Source organism: Agelaius phoeniceus, chromosome 20 (assembly GCF_051311805.1).
Source record: "Agelaius phoeniceus isolate bAgePho1 chromosome 20, bAgePho1.hap1, whole genome shotgun sequence".
Classification (NCBI taxonomy): domain Eukaryota; kingdom Metazoa; phylum Chordata; class Aves; order Passeriformes; family Icteridae; genus Agelaius; species Agelaius phoeniceus.
The window spans coordinates 3221545-3241521 of NC_135284.1; the positions used below are offsets into that span (position 1 = coordinate 3221545).

Consider the following 19977-nt stretch of genomic DNA (forward strand, 5'->3'; position numbering starts at 1 on the left):
GGTTTGGGGCTGGCTCCAGACACAGTGTTACCCCTCTTCCCCTCGGGTACAAAAGCAAGATTTGTTGTTGTCAGCACTGTTGAGCGCTAGAAGAGGGAGACTGTGTTGCTCAACCACCAGGGAACTGCCCCATGTCACAATGCAGCCAGCCCAGCCCTGCGTCCCCCCGGGCCTGGCCCGGGCTCTCACCTGCCCCTGGGTGACTGTGACATGTCAGCTGCTGGGCGCTGGGAGGTCAATACCTCATACAGGTGTGTGCACCCCCCTGTCACCCCACAGCTCTCCTGGTGCTGCTGGCCTGTGAATGAAAAAACGTGACACCGAGTTGGAGCGTGCCACCAGCCCCAGCACCAGCGGGAGGACGGGGCAGACCCTGCCCTGCTCAGAGCCCCGGTAGGTTTGGGATGGCAGGGAGGTGCCTCACTGTGTGCCACGCGTTATCCCAGCCCACTCCGTGCAGCTGGGGGCTGCACTGGCAGCATCTCCCATCCCCATTCGGGCTCCGGGGGAGCGGTGCCAGTGAAACCCGACACGGCGGGGCTGTGCCAGGACAGCAGGAGCCAAGGGGCCGGCTTGTCTTGGCCACTGTGATGGGAGTGAGCGAGACACAGCCCCGCCACTGCCGGCAGAGCTCAGCAGAGCCCTCAGACCCCACAGCCCTGCCCGCCGCTGCCAGAGCAGGAGCAGCCTCCAGCCGCTGCCCGCGGGAGTGGGGTGAAGCAGGAGAGGTAGGAGGGTTCGCAGGGTGGATTTAGGATAGCTCAGCCCAAACGCTGGCTCAGGACAGGCAGCAGGAGCCTGGCACGGTGTGTCCGGGCTCCTTTCGCTGCCTCCTGGGCGCTGCCAGGACCTTCCCGGGCTCCGCCGCTCCGTGTCCACTGCTGGGGTGAAGCAGGAGAGGGAGGAAGGGTCGCAGGGTGGATTTAGGATGTCTCGGCCCTAACGCTGGCTCAGGACAGGCAGCAGGTGCCTGGCACGGTGTGTCCGGGCTCCTTTGCGGGCTCCGCCGCTCCGTGGCCTGCCCTGCCCCGCTGCCCACCCTTCCCCTGGGCAGCCCAGCTCCGCGGGCCCCGGCTGAAGTTCAGCCCGGCGTGGTTACACATTGCTCGCCCCGGCGCGGTTTAACAGAGCGCGGAGGAAGGGGCTCGCTGCACTCCCCCGGCAGGGCACCATGAAGCCGGAGAGCTTCCCCGAGGAGAATGGCTTCGGGGAGGGAAGGGCCGCCGGCCAGGGCGACCTCACACCCCAGAGCTGCCAGAAGAAACGCCGCTGGATTCCGGAAAACTTCTGGGAGGACGTGAGGCAGCTGCTGGTGCTGGCGGGGCCGCTGGTAAGAGACTCCCCCCAGCACAACCACCCCTGCTCACCCCATCATCCCTAACCTTGAGCTCTGCTCCGTGCTTAGATCCTGATCCAGCTGCTGATCTTCCTGATCCACCTCGTCAGCTCCATATTCTGTGGCCACCTGGGCAAGGTTGAGCTGGCCTCTGTCACGCTGGCCATCGCTGTAAGCATTCATTCCCTCCCTGCTGACACGGGGATGAGATATGGCAGGGGAAAAAGAGGAGATTTCATACTCCCGCTTTTCCTTTCAGCCCCCTTCTCCCTACCTGAAAGTCTAAAATGCTCACCTTCACTCCTTGCTTTTTTAACTCCCAGGTTATAAATGTCACTGCCATCTCTGTAGGTTATGGCTTGACTTCAGCGTGTGACACCTTGATATCACAGGTGGGTAGGACATGCTGGCTTATCCTGGGGACACGGTGGGTTTCCAGCATCAGCTGATGGTGCCCAGGCACCACACAGAGCCCTGGCTGCTCCTGTGAGCTGGGGAAGCTTCTCCCCATGCAACAGTCCCATAACAAGGATATCTGTGCTCCAAATCCTTCCCAGGAGATTTTCAGGGTGGTCAGGGCTGCTCTGCACTCTCCAGGGCCCCTTTTCCCCCAGCACCAGTTGATTTCACTGCTGCCCTCTCACCCTGCAGACCTACGGCAGCAAGAACCTGCTGCGTGTAGGGGTGATCCTGCAGCGTGCCACCATCATCATCCTCCTCTGCTGCTTCCCCTGCTGCGCCGTCCTCATCAACGTCGAGCCGCTGATGCTGCTCATGCATCAGGATCCCGATGTCTCCAGGTTGGGTGGTGCCCTCGTCCCTCCCCGGTGTGGAGGGGCTGAGAGGAGGGAGGTGGCCATGGCCATGCCCCTCCCTGAGCCCCTCTCTGTGCCCCCAGGCTGACCCAGCACTACGTGAATGCATTTCTCCCTGCCCTCCCGGTGAGTGCCACCCGCACATGGGGACAGGCTGTCCCCATCCTACAGCTCAGCACTGCCTCCTCTCATCCAAAATCTCCTTTGCAGGCAGTTTTTTTGTATAACCTGGAGACAAGATATCTGCAGAACCAGGTGGGTCCTAAAGTCCTCACACCCACCCTGGCTCAGGGCTCCCTTCCACAGTGCATCCAGGGTTTCCATGCTCACTGTTCCCACTGACAAGGAGCCCAGGTGCCCCAAAAGAGCTCTGACCCTGTAGATCACCCCATTCCACAGCCAGCTGTATCCACCCACCTCCCTTCATACTTCCCCACACCAGGGATTTACCTCCACCACACTCATTCTCCAAGCAGGCGACATCACTGGAAGTTTGGGGTTTTTTTTCTGGGAAAGGCACTGAGAGTGGGGCTGGGGAGAGCTTCACACCTCCCTCCCAAAACCTTTGGGAAGACTCCCCCATCTCCTCCTCTTTGCAGATGATCATGTGGCCCTTGGTGCTGAGTGGGGTCATCGGCAACCTCACCAACGTGGCTGCAAACTACGTCCTCCTCTTCGTGTTCCACCTGGGCGTCATGTGAGCGGCACCTGTGTCCCCTGGAGGGCAAAACAGGGCACCTGGCACTGGCCAGGGAACACTGAGCTCCCAGGGGTACAGCAGGATGTCTCTTTCCACCCTGAGGGAGGCATAAGCAGGATGCCAATGACCTTTCTCACTTCCTCTGCAGGGGCTCTGCCTGGGCCAACACCATCGCTCAGTATTCACAAGCCATTTTCTTGTTCCTGTACATCATAGGCAGGAAGCTCCATGTGAACACCTGGGGAGGTAAGGACATCTGCTCTGCTCCCTCTGCTTCCTGCTTTACCCAGAAGTGTCCATAAAACTTCTATCAGGTGTTCTTGATAGAAGAGGAATTCTGCTCATCCTGATGGTGAAACATTAACCCCAGCCCACAGTGCTGCTTCAGTGGCACTCGTCACGCACCAGCACTGGCAGAGCTGTGATCAGCACTAAACATTAATTCTGCAGAAATGAAACTTTCTGCTGAGGCTTTGGAAGGTCCAGCCCCAAAGCCGGATCAGCAGAGATGTAAGCAGGAGGTTGTCCCTGGACACAGCTCCAGGAGGGATGGGCTGAGGGTTGTGCTGCTCTGCGGCCCATGGGGCAGCAGCAGAGAGGTTGTAGGTGGACATTGAGCTGCTGGACTTCCTGTGGAGGCTCTGAGAACAGGAGTGGCACCTCCAGCTGCCCTGGGTGCTGTGCAGGATGTAACCCTTGGCCAGGCTGGTCATCCATCAGGTGTTTCTCCTCTCAACAGGCTGGTCCAGCGAGTGCCTGCTGGAGTGGGACAGCTTCACCTCCCTGGCCATCCCCAGCATGCTCATGATGTGCATCGAGTGGTGGACCTACGAGATTGGGAGCTTCTTGATAGGTCAGTGGAGAGGGGATCTGCCAGGACACGGCCAGGCTGGACCCAGAGCAGCACCCACAGCCAGCACTGACCCCTCCTGTCCCACTGACCTCTCCTGTCCCACTGACCTCTCCTGTCCCACAGGCCTGCTGAGCGTTGTGGAGCTCTCTGTCCAGTCCATCATCTATGAGGTGTCTGTTGTGGCTTTCATGGTAAGGGCTGGGTTACCACTGCACACCAGGGCTCCAAGGGGGCTGTCCCCAGACAGGCACACAGCAAAATCTGCTCCAGCAAACCCCCGTCTTCCCCTCTGCACTCAAATCTCTCCCTGCTCCTGCCCCTCCCTCCTCACAGAGATGATTTAAATCAAATCCTGAACTCCACCCTGCTCTCTGCTGGGTGGGTATCCCCCTGTCACTGTGACAGCCCCATTGTCAGGCACATGTGAGCCCTGTGCTTGCAGATCCCCCTGGGGCTGGGCACAGCTGCCAGCGTGCAGGTGGGCAACGCGCTGGGTGCTGGCAACGTCGAGATGGCCAAGAGATCCTCCCACACCAGCCTGATCTGCACAGGTCAGTCCACAACGGCCTAGAAAGCCTCTTCCTGGCCTCCTTCCCATGGAGCAGGGAGTGTTTGCAGCCCTCTTTTCCCCCTGCTCTCCAGCCAGGCCTGGCTCAGCTCTGTGCTCTGTTTTCAGGGGTGTTCTCTGTAATTGTGGGGTCCATTTTAGCTGCTGCAAGGAATGTGCTGGGATATGTCTTCACCACAGACAAGTGAGTGCCCCCAGCTCCTGGCCTCGGTGTGTGGAGGTCAGTTCCCAAAAGTGATCCTTGGCTTTCCTCCGTCCCCAGGGAAATCATTGACTTGGTGGCGTGGATCATGCCTGTCTACGTTGTCTTCCACTTGTTTGAAGCCATGACTGTAAGTCCCAGGGAATGCTGCTATTTTCCATGGGGAACCTTGGTGCTCAGCAGTGTCATGGATCAGGCAGTTGAGGGTCCCTCAGGCTGCAGCTGAGCACCAGTGCCCACACCAGGACCCTGCAGAACTCCTGGGATCATCCCTTAGAAAACGTCGAGTGCATAAAATGATGGTGACCCACAAGGCTGGGCAGGGACACAGAAACAATGGGCAGAGGCAGGGAGAGCTGGGTCATCTCCTGAGCTGGGCCAAGGTGCTGCTCCCTGCCCCAGCCCCTCTCCCTCTCCTGGCAGGGTGCCTGCAGCGGGGTGCTCAGAGGCATCGGGAAGCAGAAATTTGGTGCCATCCTCAACGCTGTGACTTACTACGGTGTGGGCATGCCCCTGGCAGCTGTGCTGCTCTTCGTGGCCAGGATCGGCGTCATGGGTACTGACCCCTGGGCACTGCAGCCCCAAACCCCCCCCAGGCAGCTGCAGCTCCACTGGGGGCTCACCACAACCCTCGTGCCCGGCTCTGTCCCTCCGCTGACCTGCCCACACACTGGGCTGGACTGGGATGGCTCCTGCAGCTGCTGGGAGCTTTTACTGGGAAGAAGTAACCCCAAAGCAGGCACCCATGAGCACCCCGTGTCCCCACTGACCTGGGTGACATTCCCTTTCTGGACCTGCTGTCCTGGGAGGCTGGGTTGGCTCTGGCTGATGCTGTGTGCCCTCTGCAGGCCTGTGGATCGGGATGCTCGTCTGCGTCTTCATGCTCTGCACCAGCTTCCTCACCTACATCTCCCGTGTGGACTGGGAGAAGGCAGCCAAGAAGGTAATCCAGGCACTGACAGCACATCCCTGCACTGGGAAGGTCCTCAGTGCCCTGCTGGGATGAGATAGGCTCAATCTCATGTCCAGTGCTCCAGAGCAAAACCCAGCACTCCCACGACATCCCTGAATTCAGCTTCCCCCTGCACAAGCACTCAGTGACCTCAAGGTTTCCCCCTGCCCCTCTTTTGGGGACACAAAGCTCAGAGCAGAAGGAGTGACCTGGGCTACCTCAGCCCTGAGCATCACCTTGTGCCTCAACATCTCCAGGGAGGCCCCAGGAGAGGCAGCACAGCTTTGCCAGGTGGGACTTCCCAACTAACCCCAGCACATTCCCTCGGCAGGCTCAGCGCCGTGCAGGAGTGACCCCACAGGAGCTGCCAAGCCTGGGCCCTGAAGGCTCCTACAAGGACCTGGATATGGCACCAGCCCCCCAGCCCCACACCTTCCTCCCTGCCAGGGCCGTGCTGGGGTCTGTCGGTATGGCAGGAGCTGGGCACTGTGTGCAGGGGAGGGTTTGGTGCAGGAAGGGTCCTGAAAGGTTCAGGAATGAGCCCATAAAATGGGGGAGCGTCATGCTGGTGACACCCTCAGCTACGGGGAGAGCAGTAATTACAAGCATGGGCTCAGGAGGGTGACAGAGGTTGGCAGAGGGACAACCTGTGGGCAGTCCTCACCTGGTCCCACCTCCAGGGGCAGGACCTGGTTGAGATCTGAGATCTCCAGTGCTCCTAACGTGCCTTCAGCCCTGTGACAAAACCCTCCTGAGGTCCCCCCCCAAACCCTGTTCTCCTTGCAGCGGGATTAGAATCACAGAGCGACGTTGTGCTCACGAGCATCACCAGGACAGAGGGACCCACGTACCAGCTGGAGCTGAGGGAAGCCACCTCCTCCCCGGGCACCCGTGTGGCGGTCACCAAGCAGCTGCTCCTCCGCCGTGGGCTGGCCGTGGCCGCGGCCATCGCCGCGCTGGCCCTCGGCATCGCCGTGAAGCTGATTGTCAGCACAGACTGACTCACACCAAGGACTCTGGGGACTCGTTTTTGGGGTGAAAGCCTTTCCTGAGGGACAGGCGTAGCAGGCACGGAGGAGCCAGAGAGAAGGTGGAGCGCACGCCTGTCCCGCAGGAGCCGAGGGGCCTCTGTCAGTGCTCAGCAGTGTTTGTGCAGGTTTTGGTTGGGAATGGGCCTTGAGGATGCTCTGGCACCCAAAATGCTGCTCTGAGCTGCCTGACACACACTGAGTGTGTGGGAAACCCCGCCCAGTCCACACTGTGACCACCCACTGCAGCTGAGCTCAGCTCAGCTCCCCCTGCTGCTCCGTGACAAATGCCCAATAAAGAATAAACCCAGCTGGAGTGGGACTGGCTCCTTGGGGTGGAGGCTGGGGACAGGGCAGGGAACATCCACACATGGGTCTCACCCTGCCCCAGGCGGCCTTTGCAGTAAAATAAAGGTTTTATTCGGCAAGGCTCAAGGGCAGCTCTCAGTTACAAGTCTGGAGGTAAAAGACTATCCATAAACTCATAAACCCCTGAAATTCAGTTACAGAGGAGGTGGCTGTGCCTGCTCTGCCACTCTGGCCAAGGATACCTGAGAGCTGGGACTCCAGTTGCAGCAGTGCCCCTGTCTTTGCCCCAGTAGCCCCAAAAACAGCAGCACAACAGGCTCTGGCACTTCTCAAGTCCTTGGGACAGCATGGTCACAGCTCAGGTGGCTTTTGCCACACCTTGGATGGCTAAAGGTGGTTTCCCTGCAAGGAGCATCACCCATTCAGTCATGAGGCCCTTCAAGGATGAGATGCTGCAGGTTCTTCGAGGCTCCTTTCCCTCTGCTTTGGGGACAACCAGCCTGGACTGTCCCCTGCAGTGAGACCCTCATTTCCCAGGCTTATCGCTGTGGTGAGCAGCTTCCTCTGGGGATCAGGTGAGGTGTTACAGAGATAACAGGCTCAGTAACCACTGGCTTTGTTTAGATACCCTTGTGACAAACACTCCCACGTTCCCAGGAGGTTTTAGAGGAGTTGCTGTTTACAAAGCAGGGTGGATGCTTCCTTCCCTCTGCCACTCAGTGCTCAGGCATGATCCACGGACTAGGTCTGGATAGATTCCTGTTTCAGCAGGAGTTGGAGTCTTTAACTTGGGGTGTCTCTGCTTTAGGAGCATTTTTTTGTCTTCTACCTCTTCAGTGCATTGGCTGCCTTGGAAGAAATGAAACTGCAGCAAAGAAAAGTTCAGCAGTAGGACTGCAGGGAGTGAACAGTGGGTCCAAGGGCTGGCTGCCCACCACCCCTCTCAATGGGGGCACAACACCTGGAAAGGCACAGAAACAGGGATGAGTCCTCCAGGGAGGGAGCAGAGCTCAAAGGAACGGGGTGATGAAGGGTTAGGAGGGGCTCAGGGGACAGAGCTGGGAGCACACACCCACAGGGACAGCAGAGAGCCAAACTCACCTTTGCCACCACGGCTTTCACAGCCGCCAGCAGGGCCGAGATGAAGTGTCCCACCCTGCTCCTCTTACACTGCCTCAGCAGGAAGAGCTTGGCCAATTGCATCAGCTCCTCACTGCCAGGTGGGTACCTCAGCCTGTTCATAACCTCCCACCTGAAGTCCTTGAGCAGGCAGGAGCGGCGGTGGGAGAAGGTCTCGAAGCTGAACCTGCCGTGGTAGGCGCCCATCCCGCTGTGCCCTGAGGGACACAGCCAGGCAGGGCACTCCTCAGGCTCACACTGCAACACCTGCGTTTCTCAAACTCACTTTGGCAGCCCCCAGGACACAGGGAAAGCTCGGTCATGCTCCTCCTCAGGACAGAGGAGCAAAGAGCAGCTTTTTGAACTTCGCAGCAATCAGCCAGGACCTGCCCTCTGCCTTGAGGTGCTGCTTGTGTGAACCCACCCTTGAAAGGTTAATGACACAAATTATCTCCTCCCAGGGCCAGCCTTGCTTTTCCCACAAAATTCTCACAGGGGTCAGGGACAGGAGGAGCTGGACCTATGATTTCAAGGAGTAGAAATGAGGAGGACACTCAGCAACACCCAAGACCCCAGCCCTGTGCCCACAGCCAGGTGAGCTTTGCCACAGGAGTCCAACAGCAGCTATGGAAACTCAACCAGGCCAGGGACAAATCCATCCCACACCCCAGCACAGGAGAACCAGAGCTCATTTGTGTGCCAGGGGTTTTTCCTCTCTCACTGAGAGGCCCAACAACCAAAACACAAATGAGCCTTTTTACAAAGCAACCCACCCCAGAAAATAACACTAACGGGCAATGCAGCTGAAGCTCCTGAATTGCCACATGGGCAGAGAGCTCCTGGGTGGGGCCAGAGGCTGCTGCTGATCGAATGCAGGTGCGTGGGCGGGGGCAGGGACTCACCCACACCGCCGAAGGGCAGCTCTGGGAGCACGGAGTGCATGATGACATCGTTGGCTGTCATGCCACCGCTGGAGGTCTCTGCTATCACCCGTCTGATCAGCTACCCACAATGGGAGAGGGCACACAACAAATCAGGAGGGGACACAACACCATGTACCACAGCAGGGAGGGTTCGCGGCGGTGCCTCCATCCCCCTTTGTGGGGGGCACAGGCTGTGCCTTGTTCCATGAGAGAGGCCACTTTACACCACTTAAGCACAGGATCTGCCCAGCTGGAACAGCCACAAAATGAAAAGGCTTCAGCCCAAGGTGCTCCTCAGCCCTCCCACCCAAACTGCCTGGGGCTGTTGTTCCAGGGCAAAGCCCTGACCTGGATTCCTGAGCTGGCACAACAGAGCCAGGAAACGGGGCCAGGAAGCAGCACCCACCTGTGTGGGTAGAGATGAACAAACCCAGAGCCCTTCAGCATGTGACTGGGAGCTTACAGCAGCTCTGGGGACTCTCATGGCCCCCAAACACTGTGATTTCCATAAATCTCCTTTATGGAAAAGGAACTGACTCAGACCCTGCAGAACTCTGTGTCTGGGATCAGCCATGGTCAGGATCCAGCTGTGCAGAGACACTTCCAGGAGAGAGCACAGCCCAGACCCACCTGCTTGTTGTTGGAGAAGACATACAGGGCAAGAGGCTTCTCTCGAAGGTTCATGAACTCAATGGCTTCCTCCACGCTCTTCACAGTCACAATGGGCAGCACTGGCCCAAAGATTTCCTCCTCCATCACCTTTGAGTCCGGGGAAACATCCGTGAGGATGGTTGGAGCTGAGGCAAATGGGAGAATGAGAGAACAGCATGAGCAGGACACAGACCTGGCCCATCACAGCACCTGGGTCAAAAAAGGCACAGACAAACAGACCCCACAAAACACCCACTACCACCTCCCCTCCACAGAACCTATGAAGCGGGAGGCCTCATCAGTCTCTCCCCCAAAAGCAATTTTCTGCCCTTCCATCAAGCCCAGGATCCTCTTGAAGTGATGCTGGTTGACGATCCTTTCATAGTCTGGAGATGACTTCACGTCCTCCCCATAGAATTCCTGACAAAAGGGAACAGCAGAAACAAAAGTGCTCAGCACACAGCTCCAGGAAATCACACCTGGGACAATCTCCAGAGCACAAGGGACTCCTCCCTCACCTTCAGACTGGCCTTGATGTTCTCCACCACCTTGCCCTGGATGGATGGGTCACACAGGATGTAGTCTGGGGCAATGCAGGTCTGCCCACAGTTCATGTACTTGCCCCACGCTATCCGCCTGTGGCAAGGGAGAAAGGGACATGCTTGCTCCATGCTCAGTCCCTTCCCCACCCCTCAGCCCAGCTGCCAGCACCTGAGCTGGCCATGCTGGCCCAGAGACGTTCCCCTGCCCTGCTGCTGAGGGCCCATCAAGGCTGCAAGAGTCAGACCTGCAGGCGACAGCCAGGTCACAGTCCCTGTCGATGTAGCAGGGGCTCTTCCCCCCCAGCTCCAGGGTGACAGGGGTCAGGTGCTTGGCAGCTGCTGCCATCACAATTCTGCCCACGGTGGAGTTGCCAGTGTAGAGGATGTGATCAAATCTCTGGGTCAGCAGCTCGGTTGTCTCAGGAACTCCTCCAGTGACCACAGCATACAGATCCTGCAGGGAAGGAGTGTCAGGATCACCCCAACCCAGCTCATCACTGTGACACAGAGAAACAACGGGACCAAGACAGGGCCACACTCACCTTGTCCAGGTACTGTGGGAGCAGCTCAGCCACCAGCCGAGCCGTGTTCTCGCTGACCTCCGACGGCTTCACCACCACAGCATTGCCTGCAGGGCACACACAGCACGGACACTGAGCCCTCAATCCTCTGCCCACACCCAGCCAGGACCCCACCAAGGCCCTGCTGGATCCCCACCTGCAGCGATGGCCCCGATCAGGGGCAGCACGACCAGGGCAAAGGGGTAGTTCCAGGCCCCAATGACCAGCACCACGCCCAGGGGCTCGTAGCCGATGTAGGCCTCGTCCCTCATGGTCAGCAGGTCCTTTTTGACGTGATGAGGGGCTGCCCAGGATGGCAGCTTCTCCATGGTGAGGGCCAGCTCCCCCAGCACGCCCAAGATCTCTTGGGTGAAGGCGTTGGGCCCACTCTGTAACAACAGGGATTTTGGGGAAGGCATGGAGAAGGCACCCACCTCCCACAGCCACCATGGCACCCTGGGGAGTCAGAGTTATCCAGTTCCACGATGGGGGACATGACAAAAACCATTTGTCACTGCACAGGCAGCCCTTGGCCTTCCTGCTTTGCTCAGGGTTACCCACTCTCCGTGCACAGCAAAAGGGAGGGATCCCCTGACAACACAGACCTTGTTCAGATCGGCCTTGAGGGCTCTCATGATCTCCTTCTCCTTCTCCTGCACCATCCTCTCCAGAGCCTTCAGCTGCTGAATCCTGAACTCCAGCGGGCGGCTCCGGCCCGACCTGAAGGCGGCCCTGGCCCGGCCCACGATCTGCTGCATCTTCTCCATGGCTGCTCAGCACTGAGGAGACACCGGCGACCCCCAGCTCAGCACAGGGCCATGGAGGCCTGCTCAGCCCCGGGAACACCTCCAGGAGTGTCCCACCCCGAGCAAGGCTGGGAGGTGTCGTCCTTCTTGTGAGGAGTTGCCACTCTCAAGCCGAGTACTGAGGGCTCACAGCACCCAAGCCCTGTTCCACCTGCACAGGGCACCTCCAGAGCAATTTGGGGTTTGCTGATTGATCCTGCTCTGAGGGTGCTTTCTCCAAGCCTCAAACCCACCAGCCACTCCACCCTCTGCTCACAGGGATGTTCCCAAGGAGCCAAAGCACAGAGATGACCGTGGCCAGGGTGGGAGCAGAGCTGTGTGCCCGGAGCCGGCCTGCACCCATAACCCTGAGGCCCTCACACGTCTTCACAGAAACACAACAAAACACTGCAGAGATCTCACCCTGCTTCCCAGGAGCAGCATTTCACTTTGGTCAGGACCAGAGTTCTGGTGCTGCTTCCCTGCCCAACCAACACACCAAGATCCCCTTACAATGATTAAATCCTACCCTTCCCAACCCACTGCCACAGCTGCGTGACACAGCCTGAGAAAGCAAGGGACCCGTTAAAAAACGAAGGAAAAAAAGCGAGTTACCTTCAGAGGAGCTTCTCTCTCCACCAGCCTCCTGTGGCGACTGCAAGCAGGCACAAGCCCTTCCCCTGCCATGGCTGGGGGCAATCCCTCCTCCCACGGGAGAGCTGGCCCTGGCCCAGGGCTCTTGCTGGGCATCATGAGATGCCCTTTACCCAACCCTGTCCAGCCCTGGGTGGCTGCTCCAGGCAGGGCAGTGACTCAGCCCTGGTGTGGGATGGCACACACCACGTGCCTTTGCCCACGCCTGGCCCACGTGTCGGGACACAAGGCTCAGACTCAGGATCTAAAACCCCCAAGCAGGCAGGTGGCAGGGAATCCAGCATGGATCTGAGAGGGGGAAACAGGCCAGCTCCTCTGCTGGCTCACCCCACTCCCTGCCTGGCTCCAGGAGTGTTTTCAGTGCCCAACAGAGCTCTGGGGGATCCCTGCCAGGGTGCCAGGGACACCTCACAACACCTGTGTGACATTCAGCCAAGCCATGGCCAGAGCTGGGACCAGCAGAGCAGGATTCCTCAAGAGACTGCAAGGACTTACCACACTCAGTTTATTATTTAAATCCTCAGTGTTTATTTAGTGGCTTGCAAAATGTATCATCAAAAAGGCTTAGCATATGGATTTTCACCAGACATGAAGAAATCCCACTTATTGCACAGTAAATATAATTTTCTACTCTATAGTAATTGCATTTAGTAATATTTTTTCAATTTGCTTTAACATTAATAGTTCGAAGGCTCTTTCACCTTCAATTCCTTCAGCATCCTTCCCCCAAGCTAGAACAAGCCCCACATAATCCCCCAGTGCAAGATTACAGAATCCTGAGAAGCTCAAACACGAAGGAGCACACACACTCTTCCAGTAATTGTTTTCTCTTGGAGGAACCTGACCAGGAACAGCTTTGTACTGGGATGAAGTCAGTTTTCCTGTTAGACACTAAGTTTCTTCATAGAAGGATGGTGCTGTTTTGGGTTTGTGACATTGGGAGTCCTGGTGTTTGTCTTCCCAAGTCACCACCAGGTGTGATGATGCCCTGCTCTCCTGGGGATGGCTGAACACCTGCCTGATGAGGGGAATTAATGAACAAATTCCTTAATTTGCTTTGATCTGCCTGCAAGCCCAGTTTTCACTTCACCTATTAAACTATTTTTATCTCAACATACAAGTTTTCTCACTTTCTTCCAATTCTCTTCCCCATCCCACAGGGAAAAAGCAAGTGGTTCTGTGGGGCCAATCCACAAGGTATTTGTCATTCCCACTTCTCTGAACAGGCATGAAAATTCTTTTGCTCCAGCATGAGACACTCATCAGCACAACACAGGCAGCACAGGCATCACCCTTGGAATTTTCTAACTGCTAAATAATTGTTAAAGGCACATGATGAAACACAGAAGCCAGCAAGCAGCCCCTGACCAGCTGTGGATGATTCTGGATTGCAGAGATGTGAGACTGTTTCACCTCAGTTAAATGGCAAGGGGAACCTCACTGGGTTTATTCACAGCCACCACTCTTGGCCAAACGCATCGGGCAGCACAGCCTGTGCCAGGCTTGTCACCAAGAGGGTGAGTGTTCAGACCATCCCCAAAACTGCAGGGAAAACCCTCTCAATCCAAGGACTGCTGAAATTTCAGCTCCTGTTGGTCAGTGAAGGAAGGTGAGTGGTTTGGTGCAGGACACTGTGTGTCCCTGGAAGCTCTGCATGGCGTGGGGTGCAGGTAGGGACTGGAATTCCTGCAGTCCTCCTTCGGAGAGCTTGGCCCCAGTGTTCCCTCTGTTCCAGCATGGCTTTTAAGTAAACAGGAATCTGAGCCTTCTCGTGGTTAGTGCCTCTCTAAGGCTACTCTGTGTGCTCGACAGCTCACTGAAATCACCCAGAACAAAAGAAAATAATGACTTCCCAGCTTAAGGAAACAGACACAAAGCCAGCACCCAGAGTATGATGTGCACATGGTGCCTTCTCCTCTCTTCATCAGTTAAGCACCTGTGAAAGCAAAACACAACACCAACACCCTGTGAAGGATCTGCTGAGACAAAACCAATTCCCTTTCTAGAACAGCCTGAAGCAAAGCCCCTTCTTCAGGCAGGGGGTTCCCCAACGTGCAGCTCTCCTGCCCCTCAGCATGCACTGGTTATCTCAGATGCCAGGGAAAACATCGTGCTCTGGCTCAGCCCCACATTCACTCATCTATAAAGCTTTTCCCAATCTCAAACTAGGTCTACACACAGGAGAAGAAAAAGGCTCCTACCTCACTGTGGCAGCCACAGCAGTGCTCTGAAACCTGCTCCTCCTTACCACCCACTGGGCCAGCCCAGCCTCTGCACAGCCAGCACAACCAAGAGGGCTTTTCTCTTCAGCACAGACTGGTGGCTCTGAGAAACCCAAATGATTTCAAGATGCCGTGAGATTCCCCCCCTCTCATTGCCCTACACAGGGCCTGCCTCCCTGGCTGCTGCCTCAAGGCCTAAGCCAGTTCTTGGCTCTTAAATCTCCTCCTGGGTTATGTGAGCAGGATATTTCCCCTGGGATGCTGGGCTCGAGTGTCTCTGTGCAGCAGCAACTACACAGACTGAAAGGCAGAGCTCTGATCCACCCTGCCTCCTCCTGTGCCCTCAGGAGCTGCTCCCTTAAGCTCAGTAATCCCCATGGAGCAGTCAGTGAAGGCACATGTAGTGTCTGCTATGTCAGACATGGAGAACCAGCAGTGATCACACTTAGAGATTCAGATCTTGCTCCTCCGCCTCAGGAGGCATCCTGAGCCTCCTGCAAGCCTCTGCCTCCTGCAGAGAGGAGAGGACATCCCACCCTTCCGCACTACCCAGCTGGAAACACAGGAGGAAATGGGAATAATTGAGCTGAGGTCAGACAGGGGCTGCCATGGGCGAGGAGGAGCAAGAGCTTGTGGCAGACCCCAGCTTTGGGACACAGCTTCCCTCCCCAGGGTGCCACGGCACAGACTGCAGCTCTCTGGGCTGTGAGGCAGCTCAAACGCTGCTGAAGGAAGCTCTGGGATGGAAACCACGCCTAAGCAGTCCAAAACTACCAACCTCTGCCTCTGGAGGGAGCATCCCATGGGTGTCACCTACCAGGGAAGAGCAACAGGGAGTACAGCAGCCTGGAGATCTCTCCGGGGATATTCCTATTCTACAGACAGCTTGCAAGAGTGAGAAGGTAAGAATTTAAGGTGGGACAGATATCATAAATCTCAAGACAGAAAAAGAGGCCAGGCTTTACAAAAGGGCTGCAGTTGCAAAGAACAGGTCAGGTAAATTGTAAATGCACTGCTATAGACAGCAAAGACCCAAAACTCACCTTGATCATCACCGCTGCCACCACCCCCAGCAGGGCCAGGACAAAGAGCCCAATTCGGGCCTTGCTAAACCTCTTCAGCAGGAAGAACTTGGCCCAGTCCACCTTCTTCTGGCTGCCAGGTGGGTACCGCATTTTGTTGGTGCTCTCCATCTTCAGGTCCTTGATGAGGCAGGCGCGGCGGTGGGAGAAGGTCTCGAAGCTGTGCTTGCCGTGGTAGCCACCCATCCCACTGTGCCCTGAGGGACACAGCCAGGCAGGGCACTCCTCAGCCTCAGCCAGCCTGAACTCTGCCCACCTGAGGACAACTGAGCCTTCCCCTGCAGCACTTCTCATCTGTACTCCAACCCTCTTCTTCCTCACCTCATTTACCCCAGTCACTCTGATTGCAGATCGTGGTTTTAATGCACCTTCCCCAGCAGGCGGCACTAAATGCTTCAGTCTTTCCAAAAATACACCCAAAGGTTTTTCCCTCCTGGCCCCCACCCTAATGCACTCCCAGAACTTATAATTATTATCAAGACCTGCTGCACAGAGACTCTTGAGCTGTAGGAGGCACAGGGATACCCAGACACAAACCATGAGTTGTTGCTCCCTGGGACACACTGTATATTAAGACCCAACTCTTAAGGAGCTCCAGTAACTTACCAACACCACCAAAAGGCAAAGTTGAGAGGAATAAATGCATAATGACATCATTTCCAGTCACACCACCACTGGAGGTTTCCGAGATGACTCTCTTGACTAACTAGAAAAAGAAAAAAAAACAAATCAAAAGATTAAAAAGGCTCAAAGAAGAGACCAGACCATGTAACTGAGGATACTGGAAAGGGAGCTACATTTCAGCAATGTTCATCTCCTCTGGCACAGCCCAGACCCACCTTCTTGTTGTTGGAGAAGACATACAGGGCAAGAGGCTTCTCCCGACCGTTGATGAACTCAATGGCTTCCTCCACGCTCTTCACAGTCACAATGGGCAGCACTGGTCCAAAGATTTCCTCCTCCATCACCTTTGAGTCCGGGGAAACATCCGTGAGGATGGTTGGAGCTGAGGCAAATGGGAGAATGAGAGAACAGCATGAGCAGGACACAGACCTGGCCCATGACAGCACCTGGGTCAAAAAAGGCACAGACAAACAGACCCCACAAAACACCCACTACCACCTCCCCTCCACAGAACCTATGAAGCGGGAGGCCTCATCAGTCTCTCCCCCAAAAGCAATTTTCTGCCCTTCCATCAAGCCCAGGATCCTCTTGAAGTGACGCTGGTTGACGATCCTTTCATAGTCTGGAGATGACTTCACGTCCTCCCCATAGAATTCCTGACAAAAGGGAACAGCAGAAACAAAAGTGCTCAGCACACCTTCCAACAGCTCCAGGAAATCACACCCGGGACAATCTCCAGAGCACAAGGGACTCCTCCCTCACCTTCAGACTGGCCTTGATGTTCTCCACCACCTTGCCCTGGATGGATGGGTCACACAGGATGTAGTCTGGGGCAACGCAGGTCTGCCCACAGTTCATGTACTTGCCCCACGCTATCCTCCTGTGGCAAGGGAGAAAGGGACATGCTTGCTCCACGCTCAGTCCCTTCCCCACCCCTCAGCCCAGCTGCCAGCACCTGAGCTGGCCATGCTGGCCCAGAGACGTTCCCCTGCCCTGCTGCTGAGGGCCCATCAAGGCTGCAAGAGCCAGACCTGCAGGCGACAGCCAGGTCACAGTCCCTGTCGATGTAGCAGGGGCTCTTCCCCCCCAGCTCCAGGGTGACAGGGGTCAGGTGCTTGGCAGCTGCTGCCATCACAATTTTGCCCACGGCGGTGTTGCCAGTGTAGAGGATGTGATCAAATCTCTGGGTCAGCAGCTCGGTTGTCTCAGGAACTCCTCCAGTGACCACAGCATACAGATCCTGCAGGGCAAACAAGAGCCTGAGAGTTACCTTGATTCAAAGCACTCACATCAAGGCAGCAGCTCTGCATGTGGCAGAGGGCAGACTTGTTTGCGGCCTACTTCATGACAGGGACAAAATATGGTGGTGCCACAGATATGCTCTGCTCCTTCCCCTGAAATGAAAATTCATTTCCTACTTTGTGCCACTTCAACTGAAAGAAACGAAGGCTGAGGCCAGGGCTGAGTCTGGCTGTGGAGCTGCTCCCACACAGGAAGAATCAGAGCACATATGACTGCCAGGCTCTCCCAAGGGCTGCCTCCTTCCCCTGCTCCTGCCTCCCACCCAGAGAAGGCGCTAACACCCTGGAGGAAACTCCTCAGGGCCCTGTGCAGTGACAGGAACAGCCTATCTCCGTGACACAGTGCAAGGGATGACAGAACTGCTAGGCAAGAGGAGGAGGAACAACACCTCCTCCTGCAAGTGCACTTCAGCAGGACATGAAAACCCAGGCCATGTTGCCATGGAACACCCAGTGCCCAATTCTCAGGAAGAGCCAGGCATCACCAGCATCCCACACAACCTGTGCTGACCTAAGGGCATCCCCAGCACAGCTCCAAGCGAGCAGTGAGAAGTGCATACACAGCTCTCCATATGGTCATGGGTGTCAAAAAGGCTGTGATGCTGCAGCAGTGTTATGTAAGCTCATACACAAACACAGGGAGAATTTGTCAATGTACCTTTGGACTCTAACTGTAACTCAACCCTTCCTGTGCCTCCCGCTTATGCTCCTTTGAAGGGAGCAGGCAATGGCATTGGCTCGAACCTGCAGGAGCCCTTTGAAAGCAGGACAGATCAAGACACTCATGTCAGGCATGGGGCCACACTCACCTTGTCCAGGTACTGTGGGAGCAGCTCAGCCACCAGCCGAGCCGTGTTCTCGCTGACCTCCGACGGCTTCACCACCACAGCATTGCCTGCAGGGCACACACAGCACGGACACTGAGCCCTCAATCCTCTGCCCACACCCAGCCAGGACCCCACCAAGGCCCTGCTGGATCCCCACCTGCAGCGATGGCCCCGATCAGGGGCTGCACAACCAGGGCAAAGGGGTAGTTCCAGGCCCCAATGATCAGCACCACGCCCAGGGGCTCGTAGCCGATGTAGGCCTCGTCCCTCATGGTCAGCAGGTCCTTTTTGACATGATGAGGGGCTGCCCAGGATGGCAGCTCCTCCATGGTGAGGGCCAGCTCCCTCAGCATGCCCAGAATCTCTTGGTTGAAGGCATTGGGCCCACTCTGTAACAACAGGGAGTTTGGGGAAGGGATGGAAAAGGCAGCAGCTCCCACAGCACCCAGCTCCCACAGCCAGCCCTGCTGGCTTCCAAGTGTCTGTCACTGGCAGTGACAAAGGATCCCTGGCCAGAGATGGCCAGTCTGGGTGTGTGAGGCAGAACCCAAGACCTGACAGCCAGGACTGCCTTTGCAGTTCTGCCTTAGACTGACTCCTTCTCAGTAATGGTGGCAGCAGATCTTTGCAGGCCACACAGGCACAAGGCCAAGGGGACAAAAGCAAAAGTCATTTAGCACAGCAAAGGCAGCCCTTGGCCTTCCCACTTTCCCTTCAGGGCCAACCACTGTCCATGCACAGATGGGAGAAACTCCCCGACCCAGACCTTGTTCAGATCGGCCTTGAGAGCTGCCATGATCTCATTCTCCTTCTCCTTTATCATCCTCTCCAGAGCCTTCAGCTGCTGAATCCTGAACTCCAGCGGGCGGCTCCGGCCCGACATGAAGGCAGCCCTGGCCCGGCCCACGATCTGCTGCATCTTCTCCATGGCTGCTCAGCACTGAGGAGACACCGGCGACCCCCAGCTCAGCACAGGGCCATGGAGGCCGCCCAGCCCGGCTCGTCCCCAGGAGCACCGGGCGCGCTCCCGCCCTCCAGCCGCTGCCCCCGGCCCATCTGCAGGCAGCGATCCCGCCGCCGCTCCTCCCTAATCCCGCCGCATCTCTCCGGAGCCTTACATAACTCCCGAGTTAGAAAAGTTTGAGAAGCAGCGCAGGGCGTTGGTGGCAGCGTGGGGATGTCACCGAGGGAGCCGGGGCTGCTCCCGGCGGGGCGGAGCGCACCGCGGTTCCGAGCGACACCCGGCGAGGACACGGCGGGATGGGGACCCCCTCTCGCACCCCCCGAGGAACCGCGGGGACCCCCGAGCGACACCGGAGCTGAGGCGGCAGTGGCTGCGGCACGGTGGCTGCGAGCCGCTGGTTCTCCCCCCGGCCGGTGCCCCCAGCCCCGGGCAGGACCCTCCGCCCCCGCGGCCCCGCCGCCCACCGGGGTCGCCGCCGCCGCCGCCGCTTCCTCTTTCCGCTCACATGACGGAAGCGGAACGGGCGAGGCCGCGGGGCAGCCGCCCTCCCTCCCTGCCCGGTGGTCCCGGTGGGAGAGAGGAGGAGGAGGAGGGAGAGAGGAGGAGGAGGAGGAGGAGGAGGAGGAAGAAGCGGAGCGGGGTGTAGGATGCGTCCCCGCGGTACCGCCGCTACCTTGGCCGCCGCGCTCGGGGATGCTCCTGCCGCAGTCCCTCCGTGGGCTCCGCGGGTGGAAGCGGCTCTGGCGCTGCCGGGCCGGTTGTGAAACGCTGCCGGGGCGTGGGGCTCTGCCCTAGGGGCGGAGGGCAGAGTCCCTGCGGAGCCTTATCGGGGCAGGGAGCGGGGAAAGAACGGGGCTGGCCCCGCCGTGCCAGCGGCCTCCTGCCGCGGAGGGGCAGCGAAGCCGGGCAGGGGCTGTTCTGGTCCAATTAACCTTGATACGGTCGTGGCGTGGGAAGCGA

The 19977-nt window shown here is 57.5% G+C and overlaps 3 protein-coding genes across 9 annotated transcripts; 1 reads left to right on the forward strand and 2 right to left on the reverse strand.

Annotated features, from left to right (window-relative positions):
- Positions 1-601: 601 nt before the first annotated feature.
- LOC129129273 (multidrug and toxin extrusion protein 1-like) lies at positions 602-6765 on the forward strand. Of its 2 annotated transcripts, none has more exons than XM_077188612.1 (18): positions 602-728; positions 1166-1330; positions 1406-1507; positions 1660-1728; positions 1988-2136; positions 2235-2277; positions 2362-2406; positions 2751-2848; positions 3000-3097; positions 3591-3704; positions 3828-3895; positions 4147-4255; positions 4381-4456; positions 4535-4604; positions 4898-5030; positions 5323-5417; positions 5758-5893; positions 6213-6765. In XM_077188612.1, exons 2-18 carry the CDS (start codon positions 1172-1174, stop codon positions 6425-6427), a joined length of 1779 nt encoding a protein of 592 aa, XP_077044727.1. In that variant the 5' UTR covers positions 602-728; positions 1166-1171; the 3' UTR covers positions 6428-6765. The 2 variants fall into 2 exon arrangements, with proteins under 2 accessions (XP_077044727.1, XP_077044728.1); XM_077188613.1 differs by having other exon boundaries at positions 624-728; positions 1129-1330.
- An 86-nt stretch (positions 6766-6851) lies between these two features.
- LOC129129395 (aldehyde dehydrogenase family 3 member A2-like) lies at positions 6852-12113 on the reverse strand. The gene is made up of 11 exons (XM_054647237.2): positions 11959-12113; positions 11164-11337; positions 10716-10947; positions 10541-10626; positions 10244-10452; positions 9975-10092; positions 9735-9876; positions 9436-9602; positions 8785-8884; positions 7865-8100; positions 6852-7724 (listed from the first exon to the last, which is right to left on the reverse strand). Exons 2-11 carry the CDS (start codon positions 11323-11325, stop codon positions 7707-7709), a joined length of 1470 nt encoding a protein of 489 aa, XP_054503212.2. The 5' UTR covers positions 11326-11337; positions 11959-12113; the 3' UTR covers positions 6852-7706.
- A 388-nt stretch (positions 12114-12501) lies between these two features.
- Positions 12502-19866, reverse strand: LOC129129290 (aldehyde dehydrogenase family 3 member A2-like). Of its 6 annotated transcripts, none has more exons than XM_077188666.1 (12): positions 19691-19866; positions 18820-18993; positions 18211-18442; positions 18036-18121; positions 16957-17165; positions 16688-16805; positions 16440-16581; positions 16141-16307; positions 15908-16007; positions 15263-15498; positions 14199-14322; positions 12502-13933 (listed from the first exon to the last, which is right to left on the reverse strand). In XM_077188666.1, the coding sequence occupies exons 2-11, from the start codon at positions 18979-18981 to the stop codon at positions 14242-14244; spliced, it is 1533 nt and encodes a 510-aa protein (XP_077044781.1). In that variant the 5' UTR covers positions 18982-18993; positions 19691-19866; the 3' UTR covers positions 12502-13933; positions 14199-14241. The 6 variants fall into 6 exon arrangements, with proteins under 6 accessions (XP_077044781.1, XP_077044782.1, XP_077044780.1 ...); XM_077188667.1 differs by lacking the exon at positions 19691-19866 and adding an exon at positions 19482-19607 and having other exon boundaries at positions 12502-13813; XM_077188665.1 differs by lacking the exon at positions 19691-19866 and adding an exon at positions 19482-19607.
- Between the last annotated feature and the right edge of the window lie 111 nt (positions 19867-19977).